This window comes from Felis catus, chromosome D1 (assembly GCF_018350175.1).
Source record: "Felis catus isolate Fca126 chromosome D1, F.catus_Fca126_mat1.0, whole genome shotgun sequence".
Classification (NCBI taxonomy): domain Eukaryota; kingdom Metazoa; phylum Chordata; class Mammalia; order Carnivora; family Felidae; genus Felis; species Felis catus.
The window spans coordinates 38,043,637-38,067,966 of record NC_058377.1 but is presented as its reverse complement, the minus strand read 5'-3'; the positions used below and the strand labels follow the sequence as shown (position 1 = coordinate 38,067,966).

Sequence of the window (24,330 nt, the reverse complement as noted above, 5' to 3'; positions counted from 1 at the left end):
GAGCCTGACGTGGGGTTCGAACTCACGGACCATGAGATCATGACCTGAGCCATAGTCAGCCGCCCAACCGACTGAGCCACCTGGGCGCCCCTACTGCCCTTCTTTATACTGTTTTTTTCTGCTCTTTTCTTCCAGTTGCCCTCTCAATACAGATTCTCTTGAAAGTTCTAACCTTGGCTCTGCACTCTGTACTCAATCTCTCAGAAATACAGACTCCCACAGCTCCAGTTATCACCTCTGTGCAAAAGATTTTCGAACATATCTTCAGTCTTCTCAGCCCCGCATCCACAAATACTTGCTACTGGTACCATCTGGCCTACCCTCTCTTCAGCCCTATTTCTCACTCTGATCCTGCTTGGTGACTGCCCACACCTTACAGTGACATTAAGCTGTGTAGTAGGTAACTAGAATTACACCGTATTTTTCAAATTCTTTTTTTCAAACGCTTATACGCATCAGTTAACCAACTATTCTGATGGTCGGCCAGTGAATTACAGGATATTATAACTTTCAAAGACCCTGAGATCTTTCTAGTGAAACTCCTCTCATTTATACAGATAAAGTAGAGCCCAGAAAAGTGAAGGGAATGGTCTGAAATATCATATCAAATTAGTGGCAGAGCCAACTACAGAATCAGATTCCCCTGACTAAATCACATTGCTTCTGACAAGAGTATGGAACCAAAAGAAGAAATACCTTCACGGTGCTTATTATCTGACAGGGGAGATAGAGCACACACACATGCATACACACGCATGCGTGCAGCACCCACACAGACAGGCCAGCATTTCTTCTACATAAGCTCACTGTATAAGGATGAAGGTCAGTTAAGAACAATCAAAGAACTGGGGTGCCTGGGTGGCTCAGCTGGTCGAGCATCCGACTTCAGCTCAGGTCATGATCTCACGGTCTGTGGGTTCAAGCCCACATGGGGGCTCTCTGCTGACAGGTCAGAGCCTAGAACCTGCCTCAGATTCTGTGTCTCCCTCTCTCTCTGCCCCTCCCCAACTTGCTCGCGCACTCTCTCTCTCTCAAAAATAAATAAACATCTGGGGCGCCTGGGTGGCGCAGTCGGTTAAGCGTCCGACTTCAGCCAGGTCACGATCTCACGGTCCGTGAGTTCGAGCCCCGCGTCAGGCTCTGGGCTGATGGCTCAGAGCCTGGAGCCTGTTTCCGATTCTGTGTCTCCCTCTCTCTCTGCCCCTCCCCCGTTCATGCTCTGTCTCTCTCTGTCCCAAAAATAAATAAACGTTGAAAAAAAATTTTTTTTAAATAAATAAACATTAAAAAAAATAATAGGCAAGACGAGATGAGATCTTGAATTAAAAAAAAAAAAAAAATCAAAGAATACTTCCTGAGGAAGATAAAGCTGAATTGGATTTAGAAGTAGGTTAAGAATAAGACTACCCCAAAACAGTACCTTTCGGCCTGTTTCCCATAAGTGCTTTAAGTTTTTGGACAACAAACACAGGGAACACATTCTATATGAGAAGACTAGACTGTTAATTAGATCCCTCATTTAGAATCCAGTATAAAGCCAAGTGATACTGCAGGATCTGAAAGTAAATGAAGATAAGGCTCCAATGACAATGTGGTGTTATCGCACAGAATGTTACCGCTCTTTGACCCGTCATCTATTTTACGGTGTAAGAGTGCGTCATTTCCTTTCACTCCACTACCCAGTGGCCATGTGGCCTTGGGCAGGATGCTAAGTCTTAGTTTCTTTATATGTAAAACAGAGATGACAAATTGGTCATTAATTCAGCTCCTTGGGTTCCAAGTGACACTACCCACTCTCCCCCAGCAACTAGCCTCCATCTGCAGGAGTTAAGAAAGGGCATCAGAAATCCAAATGCTCTAGAGGAGTAAGACTGTCCTTCCATCTCTCCCTTGTCCTTACCCCCACTATCAGCAAAGTGAAGAGGAAACAACCAGAACTGTGGGTGGTCCATGCAGGACCTTACCTTTCCCACCCCCTTCAATACTCAGTCTCACCACATCCCCATCTTAAAAACTGTAAGGACTAACTTCATCATGTCCTTCATCTCCGTTTTCGACAGTTCCCACAAGAAGTCAGAACGGCCAGACCCCAAACCTCTCTTCTGATCTCATCTTCCATTCACCCCTAACTCCTGTACTTTGGATTTTCAAGGTCAAACATCAGCAATTTTTCTTCTACTCTCTCTCTCTCTTAAATGGTCTCTTCACCTTTCACTCTTAACTGAAGCCTGGTTTTCCCAAGAACACTGCTCTCCCCATAGCTCTTTCAAATGGAAAATTAAGTCTTCATTTTCTCTCCTATACCCCTCTCCCACCACTGGCCCTGCAAATTGGGCCCTGTTCCTCACTGCCACTTTCAGACTATTCTTCCTGTCTGTGTTTAAAAACCCCAAGCATTCAGGGCACCTGGGTTTCAATGGGTTAAGCATCCAACCCTTGATTTTGACTCAGGTCATGATCTCACTGTTTGTGAGTTCGAGCCCCACGTCGGGCTCTGCACTGTGACCACAGAGGTTCTGTCAACCTCTCCAGATACCACTTCATTCCTCTAAGCTTCTTTCTAGCCAAACTCCTTGAAGAAGATGTCTATACTCACTGCCTCCAATCCCTCACCTCTCATTCTCTCAGAACCCACTTCCATCAGGCCAGCCAAAATGCTTTTGTCAAGGTCATCAACAACATCCACTCCATTAAACTCAGTTGTCAATACTTAGTACTCATCTATCAGCAGCAGTTGAGATAACTGGTCTTTCCTCCTTGAAATACTTTCAACACTCAGCTTCCAAAACTCATGGCTACCCTACTAGCTACTAGCTACTCTTTCTCACAGATCTCCTATAATGTTTCCTTCCCACCTTAACCTCTTAACATTGGAGTACCCCTGAACTCTTAGTCCTTGACAACACCTCCCCTCCTTAATAATCTCACCCAGTCTCACAGCTTTAACAGCAATGAGTTGATGAACCCAAATTTTTAGTGCTATCCCAGATTTCTCTCTTGAATTCCAGATTCCAATAACCTAGTTATTTAACACCTTCAGGTGGATACCTAAGATGCCCCAAACCTAGCTCCTACCCTTCTTCCTGAAACCAGCTCTAACATCTTAGTAAATGGTAATCCAGCCTTCTATACTTTCTTGGGCCAAAAACTCTGGAGTCATCTTTGAGACTTCCATTAAACTACATGTTCAAACACTCAGGAAATTCTGTTGGCTGCACCTTCAAAACATGTCCAGTACCCGTATCCAATCACTTCTACCTGTTCTACATCTCTCTCCTCTGGATGATTCTAACTGCCGATAAACCAGTGTCCTTGCTTCTGCATCCCAGTCTGTTTTTTGTTTTTGTTTTTAAGAAAGGCAAACTGTCTCATGCAGCACCTCATCTGGGGGTATCTGGAGTCCTGGAAATTCGACTACCCTAAGTTCTCCTACAAACGGACGCTGAGAGTTGTTTAGAGGTTCTAGTGGGGGAGCGCAGCTACTTGGATACCCTTGACCTAACAAGAATGCTCCTCCTCTATCAGGGAAGGGCGTCCTCTTCAACTAAGAAAACAGCTTTGGGACGGATGCACATGGACCAGTGAGGGAGGAGGAGGACACCTGACTAGGCAGCCAGATCGGCCAAGTCAACCCCGGAAATCAATGGGGTGATAGATGTTGCAGCCCCCCACATCTCCCCCCCAGTCTATTCTTAAAACAGTAGCTAGAGTGAGACTTTTTGAAACATCAGATATTGTCATTCCTCTGCAAAAAAACCTTCCACTACCTTCCCATCTCACTCAGAATAAAAGCCCAAATCTCCAAAATGGCCTATGAGGCCTTTGACAATCCATTCCCATCCTAACCTCCCTGATCTACCATTCTTCCTTTTGCTCCCTTGCCCTATAACTGACTCCTTTCTGTTCCTCAAACACACTAGGCAACTTCCTACTTGAAGACCTTTATTCCTTCAGTTATCTCTAATTTTATTCTCCCGTATTTCCCATTTTCTCCTTCAGCTTCTTTGCTCAAATATTGCCTTCTTAGTAAGATCTTCCCCGACCACTGTATTTAAAATTGCAAACTACTCTAAACCCACCCACTCATTCTCTACTCCCTTCCCTGCTTCATTTTTCCTAGAGTGCTTATTATCATCTGACATAGTTTTTGTTTTACTTATTTATTTTATATCTCCTTTACTTAGTTAATAATTACTGACCTCCAGGAAGACTTCACCTACCTATAAAGATTAAATAAAATCATGTGTGCAAAGAGTTTAGCACATTACTTGATAAACAGAAACACCAAAACAATTTAAACTATTTCTACCTAATGGAGCCTGGAATAGGACACCTCCCACTGCCATCAGAGAAACAAATGAGACTCTAATAATTTGGTCCATAAAGAACCAAAGAACTGGGGTGCCTGGGTGGCTCAGTTGGTTAAGCATCCAACTTCGGCTCAGGTCATGATCTCGTAGTTCATGAGTTCGAGCCCCACGTTGGGCTCTGTGTTGACAGCTCAGAGCCTGGAGCCTGCCTCAGATTCTGTGTCTCCCTCTCTGTCTCTCCCCTGCTTGCTCTCTCTCCCTTTCTCTCTCTCAAAAATAAACATTAAAAAAATTTTTTTTAAAAGAACCAAGGAACTAAACTGTCAACAATCAAATAGTCTCTCCTGAGGAAACTTAATACAATTCATTTAAAACAAGATGAGCAAACAAAAATAACCTCTACAGAAGAAAATTTTATATTTCCCTTGTAGCAACCTGTTCCAATTATTAAATCATTGTTGGAAACACAGATCCTTTCTGTTTTCACCACAACTGTCATGTACAATTTCACAACCAAAAAAGGAGATCTATAGTTAAGTGTTTTATAGTCGATTACGTTACCATACTAAAAAGCATCTTCACAATATAAAGCAAGGGATGCTTTGGCAAATGCTAACACATAGATAAGCTACTCTCCCACTCCAACCAGACATGTGAGTTTAAACTACAAGAAGAGAAATAGGTCTCATAAATTATGGAAAGTCGGTTAGGCTTTAGAGCCTCAACTTCATATTATGAGTAGAGATAAAAAATACTAGCTCATTATCTCACTGAATAGTTATTAAAAAAATAACTGAAAATGCTATCTGAATTTTAAGATTCTTTTTGAAAAAAAGAATTTTTTTAAGTAGGCTTCACACCCTGCATGGCCCGGCACAGGGCTTGAATTCATGACCCCAAGATCAACACCTGAACCAAGATCAAGAGTAGGACAGCCAACCAACTGAGCCACCCAGGCACCCCTGAATTGTAAGATTCTTTTATAGGTAAATCCTAAAAAAAAAAAGGCAGAGGGCAGGAATGTCCTGCAACTGATAACATGCTAAAATGTAGAAAATGAAGTCACTGTTAAAATGTTTAAAGCAAAAAACAAATATATATGGGGCTAAGAAACAAGGCATCTTTCCAGGATGACTTTCCAGATTAACAGCATTCCTCCCGGATATATGTCCCCTTCAGCACATTCACCCTTAATTCACAGCTGTTTCTTACTGGTTCTTTGCTAATGTTTTCAAGCCAGTGTATGTGTTCTACTTTGGTAAAATGCACAAACTCAGTAAATGCTTAATCCAAGAAAATTTCCCAAACAAAAATCAGAACTCTTTAGGGGTACGTGGGTGGCTCAGTCAGTTGAGTGTCCGACTCTTGATTTCGGCTCAGGTCATGATCTCATGGTTCGTGAGTTGGAGCCCCACATTGGGCTCTGCGCTGACTGTGGAGCCACTTAGGATTCTCTCTCCCTCTCTCTCTCTGTCCCTCCCCCACTCACACAAGTACAAGCACTTGTGTGCGCACACACGCATTCTCTCTCTCTCACTCAAAATAAATAAACTTAAAAAAAATCTATAATTATAGTCTAATGTATTAAATTCTGATTCATTCTCAACTCTTAGGAAGAGTAAAGATTAAATGAACGTGCAAGCAATTTACATTCACAAATGCATTTATCCAAATTTGCAGGGCCATGGGCTCTATAAATGGGAAGTCCCTCTCCTCAGAATTCCCTGCTCTTTAACCCACTCCTCATCCCACCCTAAGCTATATTATTCTCTTTATTCCTAATTAAAAAGAAGCAAGTTGATCTTATTTAAATGTTAACTTCTAGTTCCACAAAATAATACACATACCCATGGAAGAACAGAACATAGGTCTACAGTAAGGGAGGCACAATAGAGAACAGCTGTAGTCAAACTCTGTTTTTTAATAGCTCTGCCACTATCTTAGCCAGAGTGACACAGTTTTCCTTCCACCACAAGATCAAAACAGAAATCCCATCATCTGACTCTTAGTCATTCCCACACATTTACTGGTCTGCTGTTGTTATAACAGAATGTCTTTTTCCTTTGCTACACTACTCCTAAGAACAATGCTCCACCCTTTTGGTATCAAAAGTTCTGCCATTTCAAAGTATAGCATTTAGGCGAGCAGTTATACAAACTAATTATTGGTAGGGGGACAGGAATTACTCTCTGTGTGCTTTTTAAAAGCATACCATTAAATAAGATAAAGTCCTCTCCATTTTTCTATTTTTTTGTTTCAGTTAGGAGATTTTTTTTAATTATAATCATTCCTGAGAATTAATCAAGCTAAAAAGTTGCAAATTAAGAAAATTATGTTCAAACAAATAAATTGGGGTACCAACTACAGAAGTACTTCTTGCCTCAATACTACTAGGCTTACAAGCATCACTGTTAATGCTGCAAAGGCAGAGAAATCTGCCTTCAGAGAGCAGGGTTCACCTATCACCTCCGAATATTCCCATGCCTCAAAGTACCGTTGAGCTCCTTGAAAGGATAGAAACTAAGAAAGCCTACCTCTAGCTAAAGGCCTCTTAGCTACCTGCCCTCCTGCTCTTCCCATGCTTCCCCTCCATTTGGGGAGAAGGAACTTCCTGAATCTCCCTTATCATGCCCTCCCATCTATCTCTTCCACAGACATTTACTAACATCAGCAATGGATTACATACTAGGGATAAAGTTGAAAATAGATTCATTTTCTTCAAGGGACTTACAATCTAATGAAGGTGCCAGATATGAAAGTGTCTCATAATAGTACTGTATAGCAATGAAGGAATATACAGGACACAACTGAAACAGAAGAGAACACAAAGCACAGAACAAGATGTAGAAGTGCTTAGTGGCTGAAAACATAAGCTTTAGGGTCACAGAGACTCGATTTCACCACTTAGCAAATAACAATTCAGGCAAGTTACTTACATCTGTCTCTGTTTGTTCTTTATAAGTTAACAATACCGTGTAAGACTATAATAAGGATCAAAAACATGGCCTATTGAAAGTTATTAGTGCTAAATAACGGGCAGTGATAGAAAATATTCAACAAATAGCCCTGTGGAAATATAAGAGTATCTTCTTCAGAAGGGAAAACAGAATGAGATCAGAAATAAGGGTCTCCTTTTAAGAAGGAATCGATTAATTAAATTAAAATGAAGCAAAGCATTTGGCCGCAAAAGTACTTTACACTTAGGTCTATACTGTAAAATGTCCTCATTTGATTAAGATAACTGCATGTACTAACTTTTAAACTTAAAAAGAGTTTGATGAATCACTTAAAACAAAGAACAAATATCAGGATGAAGTTGTTTTTTATATATGTATAAATATATACTATATTTATGTTTTTCATTTTTTATTTATCTATAAATAATATATTTATATTTTTCTATGTTATATATTTATACATATATTACACACCCATACACATACACACACATCTTACGTAACTTCTGACACAGTCAAACAGAAGACTGCCCAAAGCTTCACTCACAAAACCAGTTCCGTCACCTGAATCTTACAGTGTAACCATTAGCAAAGTATTGAACCTCTCTGGCTTGACTGGTTTGCTGGACTATTAATGGAATTATCATTACTTTATTGTCATTCATAGTACACTTGGAGGTATTTTGCAATAGTGAACAGAAATGTAAAACCCAAGCACTAACAGACGCCATAAGTATATTTATAGTACTCTTATTTCTCCTGATCTAATATTTCAAAATCCAATAAAAACATTTCTACCGAAAGTAAAAAAGTATGTCTGAAAATTAAAGGTACAGATAAACATAGCAGCATGATATATACCCTTCATTCAAACCAGCCTGAAAACAACTCACCTATCTTTTCGTGTATCCTAGTAAACAAACGCCTCCAGAAGATCTGGGAGAGGTTGTATGTCTTTTACTTCCAGGTACTACTGACCATAGTCATTACAATAAAATCTAAACCACTTGCCTTATTTAAATCGCTTCACTCCCTCCTACTGCCAATTTAACTTTTCTTCAGTAGTCCATGGAAAGAAAAGGTCCTTTTTAAAAAGTATTCTCTTGAAACTAATGTCCTGAGCACACGCATAACATGTTTGCCCAAGAACATTAAAGAGTGTGTTCTATATTCTGCCTGTGAACAAGCTTTTCGAGGAATGCAAATTTGCTTTCAGCGCTTACACAATGGACCATAGTGTCATAAGCACTGTTCATGTTCTATCAGTCATTCTGTTCAAAATTTTATTAAAAAAAAAATAATAAAAAGCCTGCAGTGTGTATAAAACATTGGCACACAAAAGACTTATTGTCAGAATATTTGCAGGATCCCCAAAATAGAAAAACAACTACCAAAACCAAATTAATTTATAGCTTATAATTATTTTTTGAAATGCTACACCAGAACCCTAAATTTCTTAACCGATCCATAGCATAAAAAGATACAGCATAAATGATCTTCTCATCATGGCATCTGATGGATACAGATGAGAGAATACATTTTGTATTCTTCCGAGAAACAAAGGGGATTTGAGCTCTGGGACAGCTGGCGCGTGTTGGCACTCTGTCTGGAAAATCCCAAGGTTCTAAGGTACACGTGACCTTGGGGACATTTTAATTTCATTATTTTGTTTTCAGGTCTGTCAACTATATTTCCCAAAAGTCAGGACATATTATGTGGTAATGCACCAGCAAGTGTGAAAAACCAGGCTATAAAGGAAATGCCTTACATACTTTTTTTTCTGCAGAGTAGTGTTTCTTCAAAGCACTTATCTGGAAATATAAATAAATGGACAAGTAAAAACCAAAATATTCTAGCCAATACTAGCGTGTGTCCAGAGAATGGGGTAAAAATGGAGTAAGAGGCACCTTGAGTCCCAGTGCCAATCCCAAAACCCTCAGCAGCCCCTTAAAAGAATTTCTCAGAACTTCTAAATCTGACTCAAACTCTGAAGACAAGAGCTAAAATTAAAACTTATACGGATTCATAAGTAGCCTAAAGGGGAAGTTATTTATAGTTAAGTGTAGCTGAGAAAATGTCATACTAAACTGAAAATTGGTCACATCATTAGAACTCAAAGTGCACGACTCTGAAACTGCATTTCCTTTTAGAAACAAACACGTCCATTCCAAATTGAAATACAAGGTCAGAAACACTAAAAAAAGGCAGTTGACCTATTACGCAATAAATGCTTTCTCAAAAACACTTTGAGCTGGACAAACAGAAAAACATATAGGGAATTCATTCCTTCACAAATGACCTCACATACGATTTTCTCATCCCATCATGCAAATCTGAATTCAGCATTAAAACCATAAAGTCACATATTCATTCTTCAGACTATCTAAAGGTTTGCCTTTTTTTTTTGTAATCCTAGACAAAGCAAAACTAATTATTACTATTAACTAGTCACTCCCTGGCAGTGTAATGAGATAAAACTTTTCTGCACAAACGTCAAAATCCCAGAAAATAACACAGGTATTTCACTTTGTTTTCCAGTCATTAAGTTAAAACGTTCAGTAGGAAAAGAAAAGCACTCAATGTCTCTTTCTCATTCTAGCCTGGAAAGGTTAAATTAAAAATCAAATGTATTAGCCTCATTCAGTAATTTATCTCTCCATAATTTCTAATATTCTTCCAAATTTGTGAGGTCAGCTAATTGTTAAAAATCATAAGTCATAAAGACTTTTTTCTTGCTTGTTTTTGTCTTTTTTCTCTATCTGTATAACAAGGATGAGGAACACATCTCTCTTTTTAAACAATTTTTTAAAGTATTAATGTTTAACATTAGCACAGCCCTTTACAAGGGTCAAAGCACACTATCTTCCACACATACTACCAACTCTAGGGCTACACTGCCTGGTACTAAATTCTGGTTCAGTCACCCTGTAGGACCCTGAGGAAGTTACTTCACCTCTCTGTGCCTCAGATTTTGCATCTACAAAGTGGCAATAGTAACAATTCTTATACCTTGCAGGACTGTTATGAGAACTAAATGAACATATATAAAATACTTTTTTTTAAAGTAGGCTCCATGCCCAGTGTGGAGCCCAACACGGGGCTGGAACTCAAGACCCTGAGATCAAGACCTGAGCTGAGATCAAGAGTCAGATGCTTAAACAACTATACTTAAAACTGTGCCTACCACATGATATGCATTACACAGCAAGCAGTTAGCTGATTTTTTCTTATTATTGTCAGCATCATCAATCCTCATATTTAGGCCTATAAAAGCAGCCCTATAAAAGGTAGGACAGCAGATATCATTTTACCCTTTCTCCAGATAAGGGAATCAGGCTCACAGAAATCAAGTGACCCATCCAGAGTCACAGTCAAGAAGTAGAATCAGAACTAAAGAGCCAAGGACTAAGAAGGAATCCAGACATTTCAGTACACTGTGTTGTATCATATCACAGTTTATTTTTTGAGCTTGTATAGTTCAACATACTACTGTTTCAAACATTTAAACACTCAAATAATTTTAGGGGCGCCTGGGTGGCTCAGTTGGTTAGGCGACCAACTTCGGCTCAGGTCATGATCTCGTGGTTTGTGAGTTTGAGCCCCGTGTCGGGCTCTGTGCTGACAGCTCAAAGCCTGGAGCCTGCTTCAGATTCTGTGTCTCCCCCTCTCTCTACCCCTCCCCTGCTCATGCTCTGTGTCTCTCAATAGTAAATAAACGTTAAAAAAAAAAGTATTAAAAAAAACATTTAAACACTCAAATAATTTTAAGCAGCACACACTGGTAGCCATGCTGAGAATGAGTCTTTGATCCAAAAGATACCTGCAACTCTTATTAAGTATTTTAAAAGTAGCAACATGAGTCAGACTTTTAAAGAGAAGTATGCACTGAATAATCAGGTTGGCTGGACAAGATGAAACTGTCATCGATTTTCCAATACTCAGAATTTCCTTTAAATAGCAAGATGTATACCCCATGAAACTTCAGGGGTTCCATGTTAAGATTTATGCTGGGAAGTGGAAACAGAATGGCATTTGGAGTCAAAGTTTAAGTTCTAACTCCATCTCTTATGCACAGGAGACTGTGACAATCACATCACTTCTCTGAGCTTCAGTAACTCATCTATCAAAGATCTACCTCACAAGGCTGTTATGAGAAACAATGGAGATGGTGTAGGTCAAAGAGCTTTGTAACCACAAAAACTACACCAAAATGTGTTATTATTACTATTAGCTACTTTGATTACACTGAGGGATAAAACTGGGCATTCATCATTTTCCCATGGAAAATGGCCGACAGAACTCTTCCAATAAATATCATCCTGAGTATTTTGTATAATTTTATAAAGTGACAATCTGGATTAGATTACACACAGTGAAAGAGAAATTTAGGGAACCTGCAAAGTAAAAGGAAATTCAGTAAAATCTGACCAGTTTCTTTTTCTGACTTTAAATTAAACAATAGTGAAAATTTTCAATCAAGTCATGAGGGAACTTAGCAGACATATTATCATCATAGCAGTAATCATAATACATTCTACTTGTGTGACACTTTTTTAAAAGCTTTTCACACATGTCATCATAGAAATACCATAAATATTATTCTGTTTGTTCACAAATATATGGCAACATTCATAAAATTTCCACTCTTAGGCAAATCCCTTAGCTTTAGTGTCCTAGCATAAAAAAATGAAAAAGTTAGATTACATAGTAGATAAAGTTCTCTTTTACAGCTATATAGTATTTATTGGGGTCTGTGGTTAAAACAGAGCAAAAAAATTCAATGGAAAGAAAATTTACATTACTTAAACTTATTAGAAATGAAAAAGTTATTTTTAAATATTGCTTTTCTTATATCTTACAATTAAAACATGTTCCAAAATATTCAGAAAATTAGAAAATGGCATTTTATAGTTAAACTTACTAACAAATTTGAGAATTACAGAATGTTTCCCAAATATTGGAAAACTATATTTCCTAATGTAAGATTATAATTCAGTAACTATCAGTATACCATACGCAATACAAAATATACACAATACTAAAACTAAGTCAAACTTCTATAATTCAGAAAATAATTTAGACTATTTCAATCCCTCAGAGATACTGTGACTATCAGCTATAATAATTCAATACTAAAAATATAAAATAACCAATTGTTTAAGGTCTCTGGCTTGGTATATAAAATATCAGATTCATGGGGCGCATGGGTGGCTCAGTCAGTGACTCTTGATTTTGGCTCAGGTCATGACCCCAGGGTTGAGGGATCAAGCCCCACACAGGGCTCCACGCTGAGCAAGAAGTCCGCTTAAGATCTTCTCTCTCTGTCTCTCTCTCTCTTCCTCCGTTTTTCTCCCCCCACCCCGCCAACATACAAAATAACAGAATAAAATATCAAGAAAATAAAACCACTCCTAATAGTATATAACAGAATCCAAAGGGGGGGGCGGGACAAAGTTTTAACAGTAAACTGTTCATACTATAGTTTAGCAAGCACCTACTATCTGCAAAGCACTATGCTAGTTACCATGATGCAAAAATTAAATCAAATCCCTCCTCAGAAGCATAAAACTTAAAGGCCAAGTAGGAATAGTACCATGGCCGGAGTGGGGGTGGGGGATCTACTTGGACTACTAAGGTCTTTTTCCTTCTAATGATTTCAAAATCAGAATCAGTCACATATCTGATGAAAAAACAGTCCATGTTTTTCATACACAAGACCCATATGTGCATTTAGTTAATTTTTCAATACCAGTGATAGATTAGTTATGATTTTATATATACACAGTGAAGTTGCCTGACCCAACAAAAGTCACTACATGATTTAATGAAGTCTAGAAATGGGAGTCAGAACACTTCTAACACTAATTAGCTCTGTGACTTTAAAGGACTTGAAACGACACCAATCTTCTCTGGCCTTCTAGCACATATTGTACCTTTGGGTAAATTATTAAACTTCTCTAGGTCTGTTCCTGCATCTACAAACTTATAGATTCTAGAAAGTATCTGGATTGAAGGTCCTCACTTTAAGTGCAGATTCTTGGGCCCACTCCCCTTGATTCAGAATGTCTGCACTGGAAGCTAGGAAGTTAAATGTCCACCAAGAAACACAGGTGACTGAAATATGCAGGTGGTCCTCAGCCACACTTGAGGTCATCACAAGTCCTAGTCACATCACATGATCTCTAAAGTCCCTAACTGTATAAAAAAATGACACAACTCATGTAAGTACCAAGGTCTTAGGAATTCTGGATCTAGCATAATGTGCAGGCCACAGTAGATGATAAATAAATATTTATAAAGAGGAAGAAAGGAAGGGAAGAGACTAGCTGTCATATTTTTGGCTAAGAAACATACAAAATGGTAGTAAAATTAAAATTGGGTAGAACATACATCACCAGCTGAAGAGCAAAAACCTCAGTCTGTACACACATATAATTTTAAATATAGCAGGAGCCACTGTCAAACTGCAAACTACTAAAGAGAAAAAGGGAAAAAACATTATGCGGAAGCCCAAAGAATTTTAATGGAAAATTACTGGTGACTAAAACGTAGCAACTGTTTACTCCAACACAGAATTTTAAGGACTGGGACTTGGAATTGGGACTCAAGTTTGAAGTTACTGGTTACTCAAATGCATAAATTTCATTTGGGGCAAAAGTATATGGATTCCAGAAATATTGTTGGCAATATTAACTTTTGTCCATTTTTAATTCCATTTTCCCATTCACTTACATTATAATTTTTGAGATGTTTTATCTTCACTTCTGATGATCTTCAAATGTCAATGGCTCTTAACACATTAACTGTAAACAAACACACAAAGGAACTTAGGGGAATTCAGATATTTAAGGAACCCTACAGTAAAGTATTCTAAATTATTCTATAAAGCCTGCGGGGTAGGGAATGGCAAGAGGAGGTTCTGGTACCATGTCTACCTGCTTCATAATTTATCTGACGTTCAAAATGTAGTATTGTTCTAATGACACTATCTTCTTAATCATCAAGCAAAGAAAAAAAAATCATCCAATTTTCTGTCAGAAGAAAACAACATTCAAAGCTAGAGAAAATTCTCTCCAAATATGGACACTCTGAACGCGCTAATTACTGTGTACACGTTATCCTTTTCCTTCTCGGTAGTGCAGCCAATCACTCTACCACCCATCAACTTGCCTCGGGACTGCCCTCTAACCACCAGGTTTTGGCCTGGACCTTGAACGCTAGATCTTCGGGTATGATCAGTTCTTTACGAAGACCCTAACATTAAAAAGACTTGGGTCCAAATGTCAAACTGCTCTCCCTAATCTTCAGTTTTCTCATCTATAAAATGGAAACAGTTAACACTGTTTATTTTATCCAATTATGATGATGATATGAGAAAATGCATATTAAAGGATTTAGCACTCAGAAATATTATTTATACTTATTATTTATATTAGTATTAATAATCACAACAACAATATTAATTTACTAGTAGAATAACTGTCCACCACTTGAAAAGCAAAGCTTATCCCAGGGGCTTATATTTTTAGGTACTGCCTTTGGTGGTAATGGAAGAATATTATTCAATACCAGTAGCAGAGGACATCTGTATCATATAAAATTTTATTTTTGACCTTGCTGAGCATCCTGGCTCAGCTCAAGAAAATTAAGCTCCTGGTAACCAGGAGCCTATCATCAGCCAAAGTTATTATTCCTTTTGCTAACACACGACCTGCTAACAGAGTCCTACTTGAAAAACTGCTCACTTGCAGTCATCTGTGAATGCAATTCTGTTAAGAAAGGAGATGCATATATTGGTTACTCATGCCTATTAAACCCTCTGAATCCAAGGAATAATACTATCCAGAGGAGACTTCTCTACCCTCTCCTACTCACTCCTAAATGATTAAACACCTATGTTTGACATTCCATGCTTAAAATAGTAATATTTAAATTAGGACACACAAAAATGAATAAACAGATTTCTGTGGATTTTCAAATTTGTAGGTCAAAGGTATAAAAACACACAAAATATTGGCAAAAGCACTCAGAAACTAACATGGCCCCAAACAGCAAGCTTTATTTCCCTTACAGATACCAAACCGTTAGAATTGAAATGAGAGAAAATACCTAAATAGAACCTGATGCAGTATTTTGGGGGTGGGAAATAAAACACATGGGCACGTGGCTTGGAAGTGAGCTGAGAACTGCGCAAGAGTAAGCAGTGTAGGCCACCATCCTCACCACCACGGCCACTTTACCACGCAATTCCTTGAGCTCCTCAAAGGAAATAAACAATGAAATAGTACAGCTGATCATTCTTCATTTGACTTCCATTTGCCTTTCACTTCACAAGCTGACGATTATTAAACATATCCCTTTTACACTATAATCCCACATTAGGATTATAAAAATCTGGCCCAAAATAATACACAAAAAAAACAGAAAGTTAAAAAAAAAAAAAAAAAAACTCAAGAGTTGAGAGTGCTCCAAGATACAGTTTTCTTTTCTAGTCTGCTACCATATATCATGTCTCTCAGTGCATTTTCTACGTTGGTCACTGCTTTTGCAAGTCTCAGAAGTGAAGTATTGTACACTTTAACCGGAAAATGTCTTCTTTGCTAAAATGATTCATTTAAATAATATGAAGAAGCAGCTAATTACCTCCAATACCAATTCTCTCCTATTTCTTACAGACAGAACCTCCCATTTTTAGCTTAACACAGGCCTCCCAGAAGAGACTATATATCCTAGCCTTCCTTTTGGCTACATATGGCCATGGGAACATGTTCTGACCAACTGGATAGAAGCTTAAAAGACTACATGTAACTTCAAAAAAGTATCCTTTAAAGAGAGAGAACATACCTTTCTTCTTCCCTTCCTCCTTTCTCGTGACTACAATGAATGCAAAGGTTAGCGCTTCAACAAATGTTTTGGTTCACGAGATAACACTGGAATAACCAGTCTGTGCCCTTGACACTTCAGGTCCACTATATCGGATCTGTACTGACTACCCCTGGGTTTTTATGTGGGTGAAAAACTTAAATTATCTCTGTTAAGCCAGTTAGTTTGGATTTTCTCTTATACTCTGTGAAATCAAAACCCTAACTTTAAAAAAATAAGAAGAGTTTTCCAAGTATCACTATTTAGGGTTTTTGAAGTATATAGTTTAAAACACATTTTTTAATGTTTATTTATTTTGAGAGAGAGAGAGAGAGTGTGTGTATGTGTGTGTGTGCCCGCACACATGCAAGCAAGGAAGGGGCAGAGAGAGAGAGAGAAAGAGAGAGAGAGAGAGAGAGAGAGAATCCTAAGCAGGCCCCATGCCCAGTGTGGAGCCTGACCTGAACCAAGATCAAGAGTCAGACGCGAGGCACCTAGGTGGCTCAGTCAGTTGAGCATCCGACTTTGGCTCAGGTCACGATCTCGCGGTCTGTGAGTTCGAGCCCCACGTCAGGCTCTGTGCTGACAGCTCGGAGCCTGGAGCCTGCTTCTGATTCTGCATCTCCCTCTCTCTCTGCCCCTCCCCTGCTCATGCTCTGTCTCTGTCAAAAATAAATAAACATTAAAAAAAAAATAAAAATAAAAGAGTCAGACGCTTAACAGACTGAGCCACCCAGGCACCCCTGAAACATATTTTATAAGTTAATTCTTATTATATTGAAAACATAGCATCTGCCCTTATTTAATATAGACTAAAAAGTATTTAAAGAGCCCAAGAGATAATCACATCCAGTAAGAGTCTCTGAAAGAATGAAAAGTCATCAGCGAGTATTGCCACAGTAAGTACTAAGTACTTGGGCAGGGGAAGAACTACAAAGTTGATGCATTAGCAGTCTATAGTGATGACAGCATTGGTACATATACAGAAACACATTAAGAAGGACAGCACAATCAGTTCTGTGTAATAGAATTACAGGAAAGTGAACTGAGGTTATTATTTTCATTAAGAGGGCATCTTCACCAGTGTCTTTCATTTTAATAACCTTGTACCAACCTTTTTTTCCCCCAATATTTCCATTTTTAACCTGATTTCCTGTGGAAAGCAGGCTTATAAAATCACTCCCTGTCCTTAATTATAACCTCTCAATAGTTTTCAATCCTATCCATAGATTTAACTAAATCAAACAATAGGACAAAGATGGCAAGTGCTTTACCTATTCAAAAATAATTTTCTTAAAAAGAAAAAAATACTCTCTACTAAAATCTAGAGAATTTCCACTGGTCAAGTCCTGAATCACATACAACCTTTGGCCCTGGTGATTTTGAATACAATAGCATGAACTTGGCAGCTTTACAAAATAAACTTACTGCTTTCTGGACATCTGTATCAGGGTTATTTCCTTCCCTTGGGCGTAATCCAGACTTCACTGGTTCAGGTGATGGTTTCCTGGAATTACTTCTTTATAATATATTTTTTTAATGTTACCCCTAATGTATCTTACCAAAGACCTATTTTTAAGAAAAGGCCTAAAACACGTATTTCTGATGTGTTACTCATGGCTGAGAAAAAAAAAAAAAAAACCCTCAAGAAATTTCCTAAAATTAGATATCATAAATTCACAAAAGATGACTTTTACCTTCCACTACTTCAATCAATATTTGTACAAAAATGCTGTCAAGTAATAGGCTTATGGTAGCTGTAACACAGACCTTAACTTAGTCTATTTCAGCAAATACTGATGGAGTTACTAGAAAACAATTAGTAAAAGACCTAAGGCAGTGGCTCTCAAACTCTTACTTTTAGTTTAGGATCACCTGGAGGACATATTAAAACAAACCGCAGGCTCTACCCCTAGAGTTTTTTATCCAATTAGATCTGAGGTAAGACCAAGGAATCTGTATTTTCAACAAATCCCCAAGGGATGCTGATGCTACTGATCTGGGAACTAATGGTCTACGTTAATAGAAGACTACTGATGATAGCATAAAGAGGAAAGAAAACATACAGGGGACCCAATCTCAGCTTTAGTATACTTGTATACTTTTGACTAGTAATTAATCTTTTTAAATGCTCTTTCAGAAAAATCTACACAGTAATTATTGATTAGTTCACAATAATATTGGATCTCCTCTAACAAAACTTTAAAGTTCTTTTAGGGTCCTGGAAAAATAAAATCCAAAATAAGTAATTTTTAAGTGACCAATACACTTAATGTCTGACACAAAGTGCTAATTATATGGCCAAGGCTCGAAGTTCAACCTGTGAGTTTCACTAAGTTCCACAGTGAGTTTCTACCACTAATCCTGGTCAGCTGCCTCCGAAGACATGCCAAGAGTCACAAGGAAGTGGGTAAGAATGTGTGATTGGACACAAATCCATCACCACTACTGGAAAACAACCCTAAAGCATATTTCCTACCAACATATTACCTCTAAGTGACCTTGAGGCTGAAACTAAAGGTCAGACCTTACAACAAAATGTGTCTCAGAAATCTCAAAAACTTTTCTCCCTTTTCAGATTATAAGTACCGTCAAAATTCATGGAAACAAAAATCCAGGAATTGCTGTTTTCAGATGATGGTAATTTTAAAGGAAGACATGTAACTTAAAAATGTAATTAGTTGAAGGCTATTTTTTGAGTATATTCTGGGTGCCACCCTTTGATTTTTATCTAAGCTAAATGTAAATATGTGCATATAAATATGTAAATATAAATGCTAATGAATTTATAGACTAGAAATCAATTTATACACCAAAATAATCTGAGACGAACAAGTGGTGCCCAGCATGAGGGTATATAAAGGATGAAAGAAATAGGCATTAAATAAAATGACTGACAAGATAAGTTAGACAGAAAGAAACCAAAACGATACAGAGTAGCAGATGGAAAAGCAGGTAGGCTACAGGAACACAATGTTGTGAACATATATAGGACTGGGCACAAGAAAAGATAATGTAGTCAATTAAATCAGCTCCGTGTGTCAAGAGACTTCATTTAAGAATAACTTTAGCTTGAACCTGAAATTGTGTCTTTACAGGCCAAATTCAACATAAGAAAACCCTTTTTAATCCTTTGAGTGGACACAACATATAGAAGAGCAATGAACATTCAACCATTCTTTATTTAAACGTTCACTGGGCACCTATTTGGCATCACATGTGTCAGCATTTGATTATGCACAGTAAAAAATAATCAAAGAAACCCACTCAAGCAGTACATTTTATAGCAGCGTACAAACTGAAAAAAATGGAAAACCAGACTAAGAAGGCAGAATACTACCAGGATAGTGTCAAATCCTGCTGCATAATTTATACAATTCTAAGGCACAGGCCTACCCTAGCTATCATATCTAGCCCACAGTATTGTTTTAACTCTATCCTGTATAAGTCATACTTATGTCAAGAATCAGAGAAAGAGCAGCAAGAATTAAATTATGGAATACAGCCAGGTTGTCAGTGTGCTGAAGTGAATTTGCTCCCAGCTCTCTCTCTATCAGCTGGACGCATTGAAGAATGGACAACAGCAGAATATACAAGAGCTACTGAACAGCCTACTGAAGTTGAGCAACTCCAAGCAAGACTCACCAAAGAACACTACTTGTTTTAAGGATGCAAGACGACATGACCATAGCTGATTAGGAAACTGCCATCCGGATATCATATGAAAAATAAAATCACTCTTTTCTGGCCAAAAAGTATCAAGTCAATGATAACCTAGAAGGCAATGCCTAGAGCTGCAATAGCAACTCTGAGATGACTAAAGATATAGACAGACAGGTAGATATAGATATCAAGATTCAACATGCATTTAGTGTGAACTACAGATCCCACAAGAGCCAGTCACCCCACTGCAATGGTGTGTCATTTTCACAAAAACAATGGGCAACCAGAAAGACTAGTGTATTATTTTTCAGATTTATATTACCCCGATATCCCAGAAAAGCATTAAAAAACTTACAAATTAACACATTTGAATATAACATGATACTTAAACTGAATTCATCTAATAGCAGAAGTACTTGAAGAAATTAGAGAGGGGTGTATTACCAACTTCAGTTACAAATCTGACTGAAATCTTTTTGCTAAATTGAAGAGAAAGATGCAGTTACGTAGTTTCTATTTTCAAACAAATGGGAAGCATACATTTTTTAAATAAACAATTTTTCTTGGAGCCAAACTCAGCAGAAATCTGTGTCAGTCTGTCTAGTCTGGAAAAGACATAGGAAACACATTGAACATATAAACTATTATTGTATGGGAGGTATCAAAAAATTCACATGGCAATTCCCTAATTGAAAATATGAAATTAAAAAATGTCCTAACTGTAAAAAACAGAAGGCATAAAAATAAACTACACTTTAAGGGCAACGTTTCTGCAAAAGGCTGAGATAATACAGTCCAAACATTGATGGTTTGCTTTACCATAAGCTATCAAAGTAAAAATTTAAGCTACTGGATAGCCACTTAGCATAGCTATTCTAAATCATGGTTGTCTACCTTGCCTCTGTATTAGACTCACCTACAATTGATTGTTAGCCTAGATTAAGTTTAAATTTAAGCTTTCTAACAAGTGTCTCCAATGCAGCTATTCTACACTGATCAAACAAGTGTAATGATTCATAAAATAAAAGATATGAAAAAATTTAGCAGGGTGAATTCTACCTAGCACACACTCAATAAATGTTAGTTTTTTCTACTTTCCAGAGGAGAGGAATGAAAGCTGGCATTCTCCTATGGAAAGTAGATCATACTTAAATTTTTTCCAGAGAGGATGAGGATAACATATTCCAGTCAAAACTCTTTCAAGGAGTTACTTTTCTCATATTCATCTGTCAGTAACAATTCTTTAATTAAGGGGCGCCTGGGCGGCTCAGTCGGTTAAGTGTCCGACTTTGGCTCAGGTCATGATCTCACAGTTTGTGAGTTCGAGCCCCGCATCAGGCTCTGTGCTAGAAGCTCGAAGCTCAGAGCCTGGAGCCTGCTTCAGATTCTGTGTCTCCCTCTCTGTCTGCCCCTCCCCTGCTCACACACTCTCTCTCTCTCTCTCTCAAAAATAAATGAACATTAAAAAAATAAAATTAAATTAAATTTAAAAATTAAAAAAAATTAAAAAAAACAATTCTTTAATTAAGACTTAAAATGTATGTATAAACGTTAAAGTTACTGGGCTTTCTTTTGGGGCGGCAATAAATGTGCTTAAGTGGCATAATTAGGTACGTTAATTTGTAATAATAACAGACATTTACTTAGTATAATTTCAAAAATCCAGTAACAAAGAGTATTTGTAAAGGGAATTAGTAGTTGATAAGAATGCATCTTAATAATCATTAAGATAAAGAATGATAGAATTTTAGAGCACCCAGAGACCTTACAGTTTTTCTAGACCAACTTTTTTTATTTTGAAAGATGAGAAAATGTAGACTAGAAAGATTATGATACAAGCCAAAGAGCTAGCTGGGCCAGGGACTTTTAAGAGTTCCTAAATTCCAGTATATTGTTCATTCTAACAGACTATGCTGCCTCCTGTGGTTCTAAATCCTCTTACTTGGGTGAGATTACTGGTTGCCTCATTTGTTTTCTTTACATTCTATTCTGAACCATAGCTGTCATTTATAACTTTCCTATAAAATATAATTTTCCAACCTGTTTTCTCTTTAATTTTAAATCCTCAGCTTTCTAAATTTCAGAATAATAAACATAAAATTTTAAAAATACTTGAAACAAATGTACAATATATGTAATTGAATGCAAAGAAAAATTCTTCTCTCCTGGAAAATTATTAAATCTACAAATTCAAAAAAAATTTTGTTGAGCACCTCTGACACACAGCATCTCTCTTAAATGCTGGAGATAAGAAAATGAGTAAGGTCCTTGTCCTCCAGTAGCTTATAGCCTAATAAAAAAAACAATTAAACAAGCAATTACACTGTGTTTGTTAAGAACTCTGGAAAAGGTGTGGGTAGGCTGCTATGAATGCTTTAGGAAGAGAATCTTAATTTATAATGATGATATCAGCTAATCATTTCCCAATGAGATCTGAACAGTAATAGGAAAACACAGCAGTATCACCCGTATTTAATGAAACCCCAAAATGAATTAAAAGAGAGAAATGTCAGTTTATTCAGAAGATAATGAAAATATTATGTTTTCACATAGCAGATCAGTATCTAATAACTCTCTAATAACAATTAGACTATTTTTCGATGGAAAAGAACCTTATTTTGTTATGGATATATAATATACACAGGTCTTCTATTATTTCTTCCCGAAATTTTAAATCAGTTTTAAAACCAAAGGAAAAAAAAAATCATCAAAAACATGTCTAGTTAATATTCGCAACAGCTGTCTGCAAAACTGCATACTAAAGTCCTCCTCAAAATTCCAGGAAGAAAAAAATCCCATCTGGTACAAGAGAAATAACCAGGAGAACCGGTAGTCCAAGAAAGAAAACTACCACTCATTATTCACTCGGGGTTAAGGACTAGTCAGATTCCTAGATAATGACTTTCAGCTGGAAGATTTAGAAAAGAGACGTACAGTGGGCATTTTTATTTACATTTTTAAAACGAAAAGGGTGGCGGGTGCTCAGAGTATAGGGAAAATCATGAAAGCGATAAGGAAGTGAAGTGATGGGGAAAAAAAGAGGAAAGGGTGGGCAAGAATCCAAAAATCAAAGACATACGGACAGACGGAAGAAAGACTGGAGGAGGATGGTTTTGAAAATAGTAAAGAAAGACAGGCAGAGAGGAAATAAGGGGTGGTGGCTGGGGGAAGGGCTGTCCAAAAAAAATAATTCGAGATGGAATGAGAAACAAGAGAAACTAATGAACTGGGGCTGCCTCAACCAGGGATGAAACGAGATCGTTGCACGAAAGGGAGAATCGCCGATAAGGCGGCAGTGAGTTTTAACCTCCCTTTTCCCAGCCTCTAAACCCCAAAGAGGGAGGAAGAAGTGGCTCCCAAGTCCCAGGGAAGGAATTTCGGCGCAGCCTTCGGAAGCACAGTCAGAGAGATGGGGCACCATCCAGCGGGTCCCCGGCCCCTCTCCATCCCTCTCGGACGCTGGGCGGGGCCGTGGGCATCCTGGTTACCTGGACAGGGAGTCCACGCTGGGCGGCCGTGCTGCGGCCGGCTGGGAGCCAAGACTCTCGCAGCTCGAGCTCTTCTCCATGGCGCAGCGGGGGCAGCGGGAGGGAAAGGCTGAAGCGACCTCCGCCGCTGCGGGGCGGGAGGAGCGGAGGGCGGAGTGCGCCGGGCAGGGGCCGCGGTTAGGCCAGCGCCGGCCCGGGAGGGAGACCGGAAGCGGCCATGTTCCCCCAGACTGCACCGCGCCCGGGGGCCGCCGAGGAGCCGGAGGACCCCGCGGCGCCCCTCTGACTGCAGCCCCGACGCGCTGCGCTCGCTGCGTGCGCTCGCTGCGTGCCCCGCGCGGCCTCTAGACCCTGGGAAAGGAGGTGGCCGTACCGGGGGTGAGCGGGTCCCCTGAGGCTGGAGGGACGAGGACTCCGTGGGAGGAGGGGGAATTTTAGAAATGAGAGAGAGGAATAAGGGAATACTAGGGATGAACGTCTCCGGGGAAGAAAGGGACAGGGATGATGGGCATGGGGATGACTGAGGCCGGCACGGTGCTGGTCAAGGATAGTGAGAAGACGGAGTAATAAAGGAATGCCGGCCAACGGTAGGATGAAGGGGCAGAAAGGACGTGGGGGATCACGAAGAGAAAGAACATACGGGAACGTAAAGGATGAGGAAACTCGAAATGGCAAAAGTGTTCACCCGATTTGGGGCTGAAAATACCAATTAATTATTGAATAGCGATTAAAGGCTGGTTTAGTGAGTCGGACATGAATTCAAGTCCTGCCTCTGCCAGTTACATGCAGTGTAACCCAAGGCATTGAACATCGGCTTCCTTAGCTGTAAAATAGGAAGACTAATGACTTCACAGATTAGATGAGTTAATGCAGGTAAAATGCTTAAAACAATTTTTGGCACATAGTAAGCACTCAAATATTAGATGTTAGTATTACTGCCTACTTCGTAAAGGTTGTTAGGATGCATGTAATGTTTTAATGCATATAAACAGTTTTTAATACAACTGCAAGAAACGGACAGGAACATATAGGAAGGGTGGCAGAGAAGAA

The 24,330-nt window shown here is 38.6% G+C and overlaps 1 protein-coding gene across 3 annotated transcripts in view; it reads right to left on the bottom strand.

Moving 5' to 3' along the window:
- The window catches only part of MTMR2 (myotubularin related protein 2), a 116,294-nt gene extending 92,875 nt beyond the window's left edge, over nt 1-23,419 (bottom strand). Inside the window, exons 1-2 of one of the 3 annotated variants that reach the window (XM_011286509.3) lie at nt 23,281-23,419; nt 14,000-14,070 (exon numbers count right to left, since the gene is read on the bottom strand). Coding sequence is in view for 1 of the 3 variants with exons in the window: in XM_011286508.3 (XP_011284810.1) it covers nt 23,281-23,360 (80 nt within the window). In the remaining 2 variants the exon portion in view is untranslated. Of the gene's footprint in view, nt 1-8,160; nt 8,576-13,999; nt 14,071-23,280 lie in introns of those variants that run through there. The other 2 variants (XM_011286508.3, XM_019811599.3) reach the window with 2 other exon arrangements.
- Between the last annotated feature and the right edge of the window lie 911 nt (nt 23,420-24,330).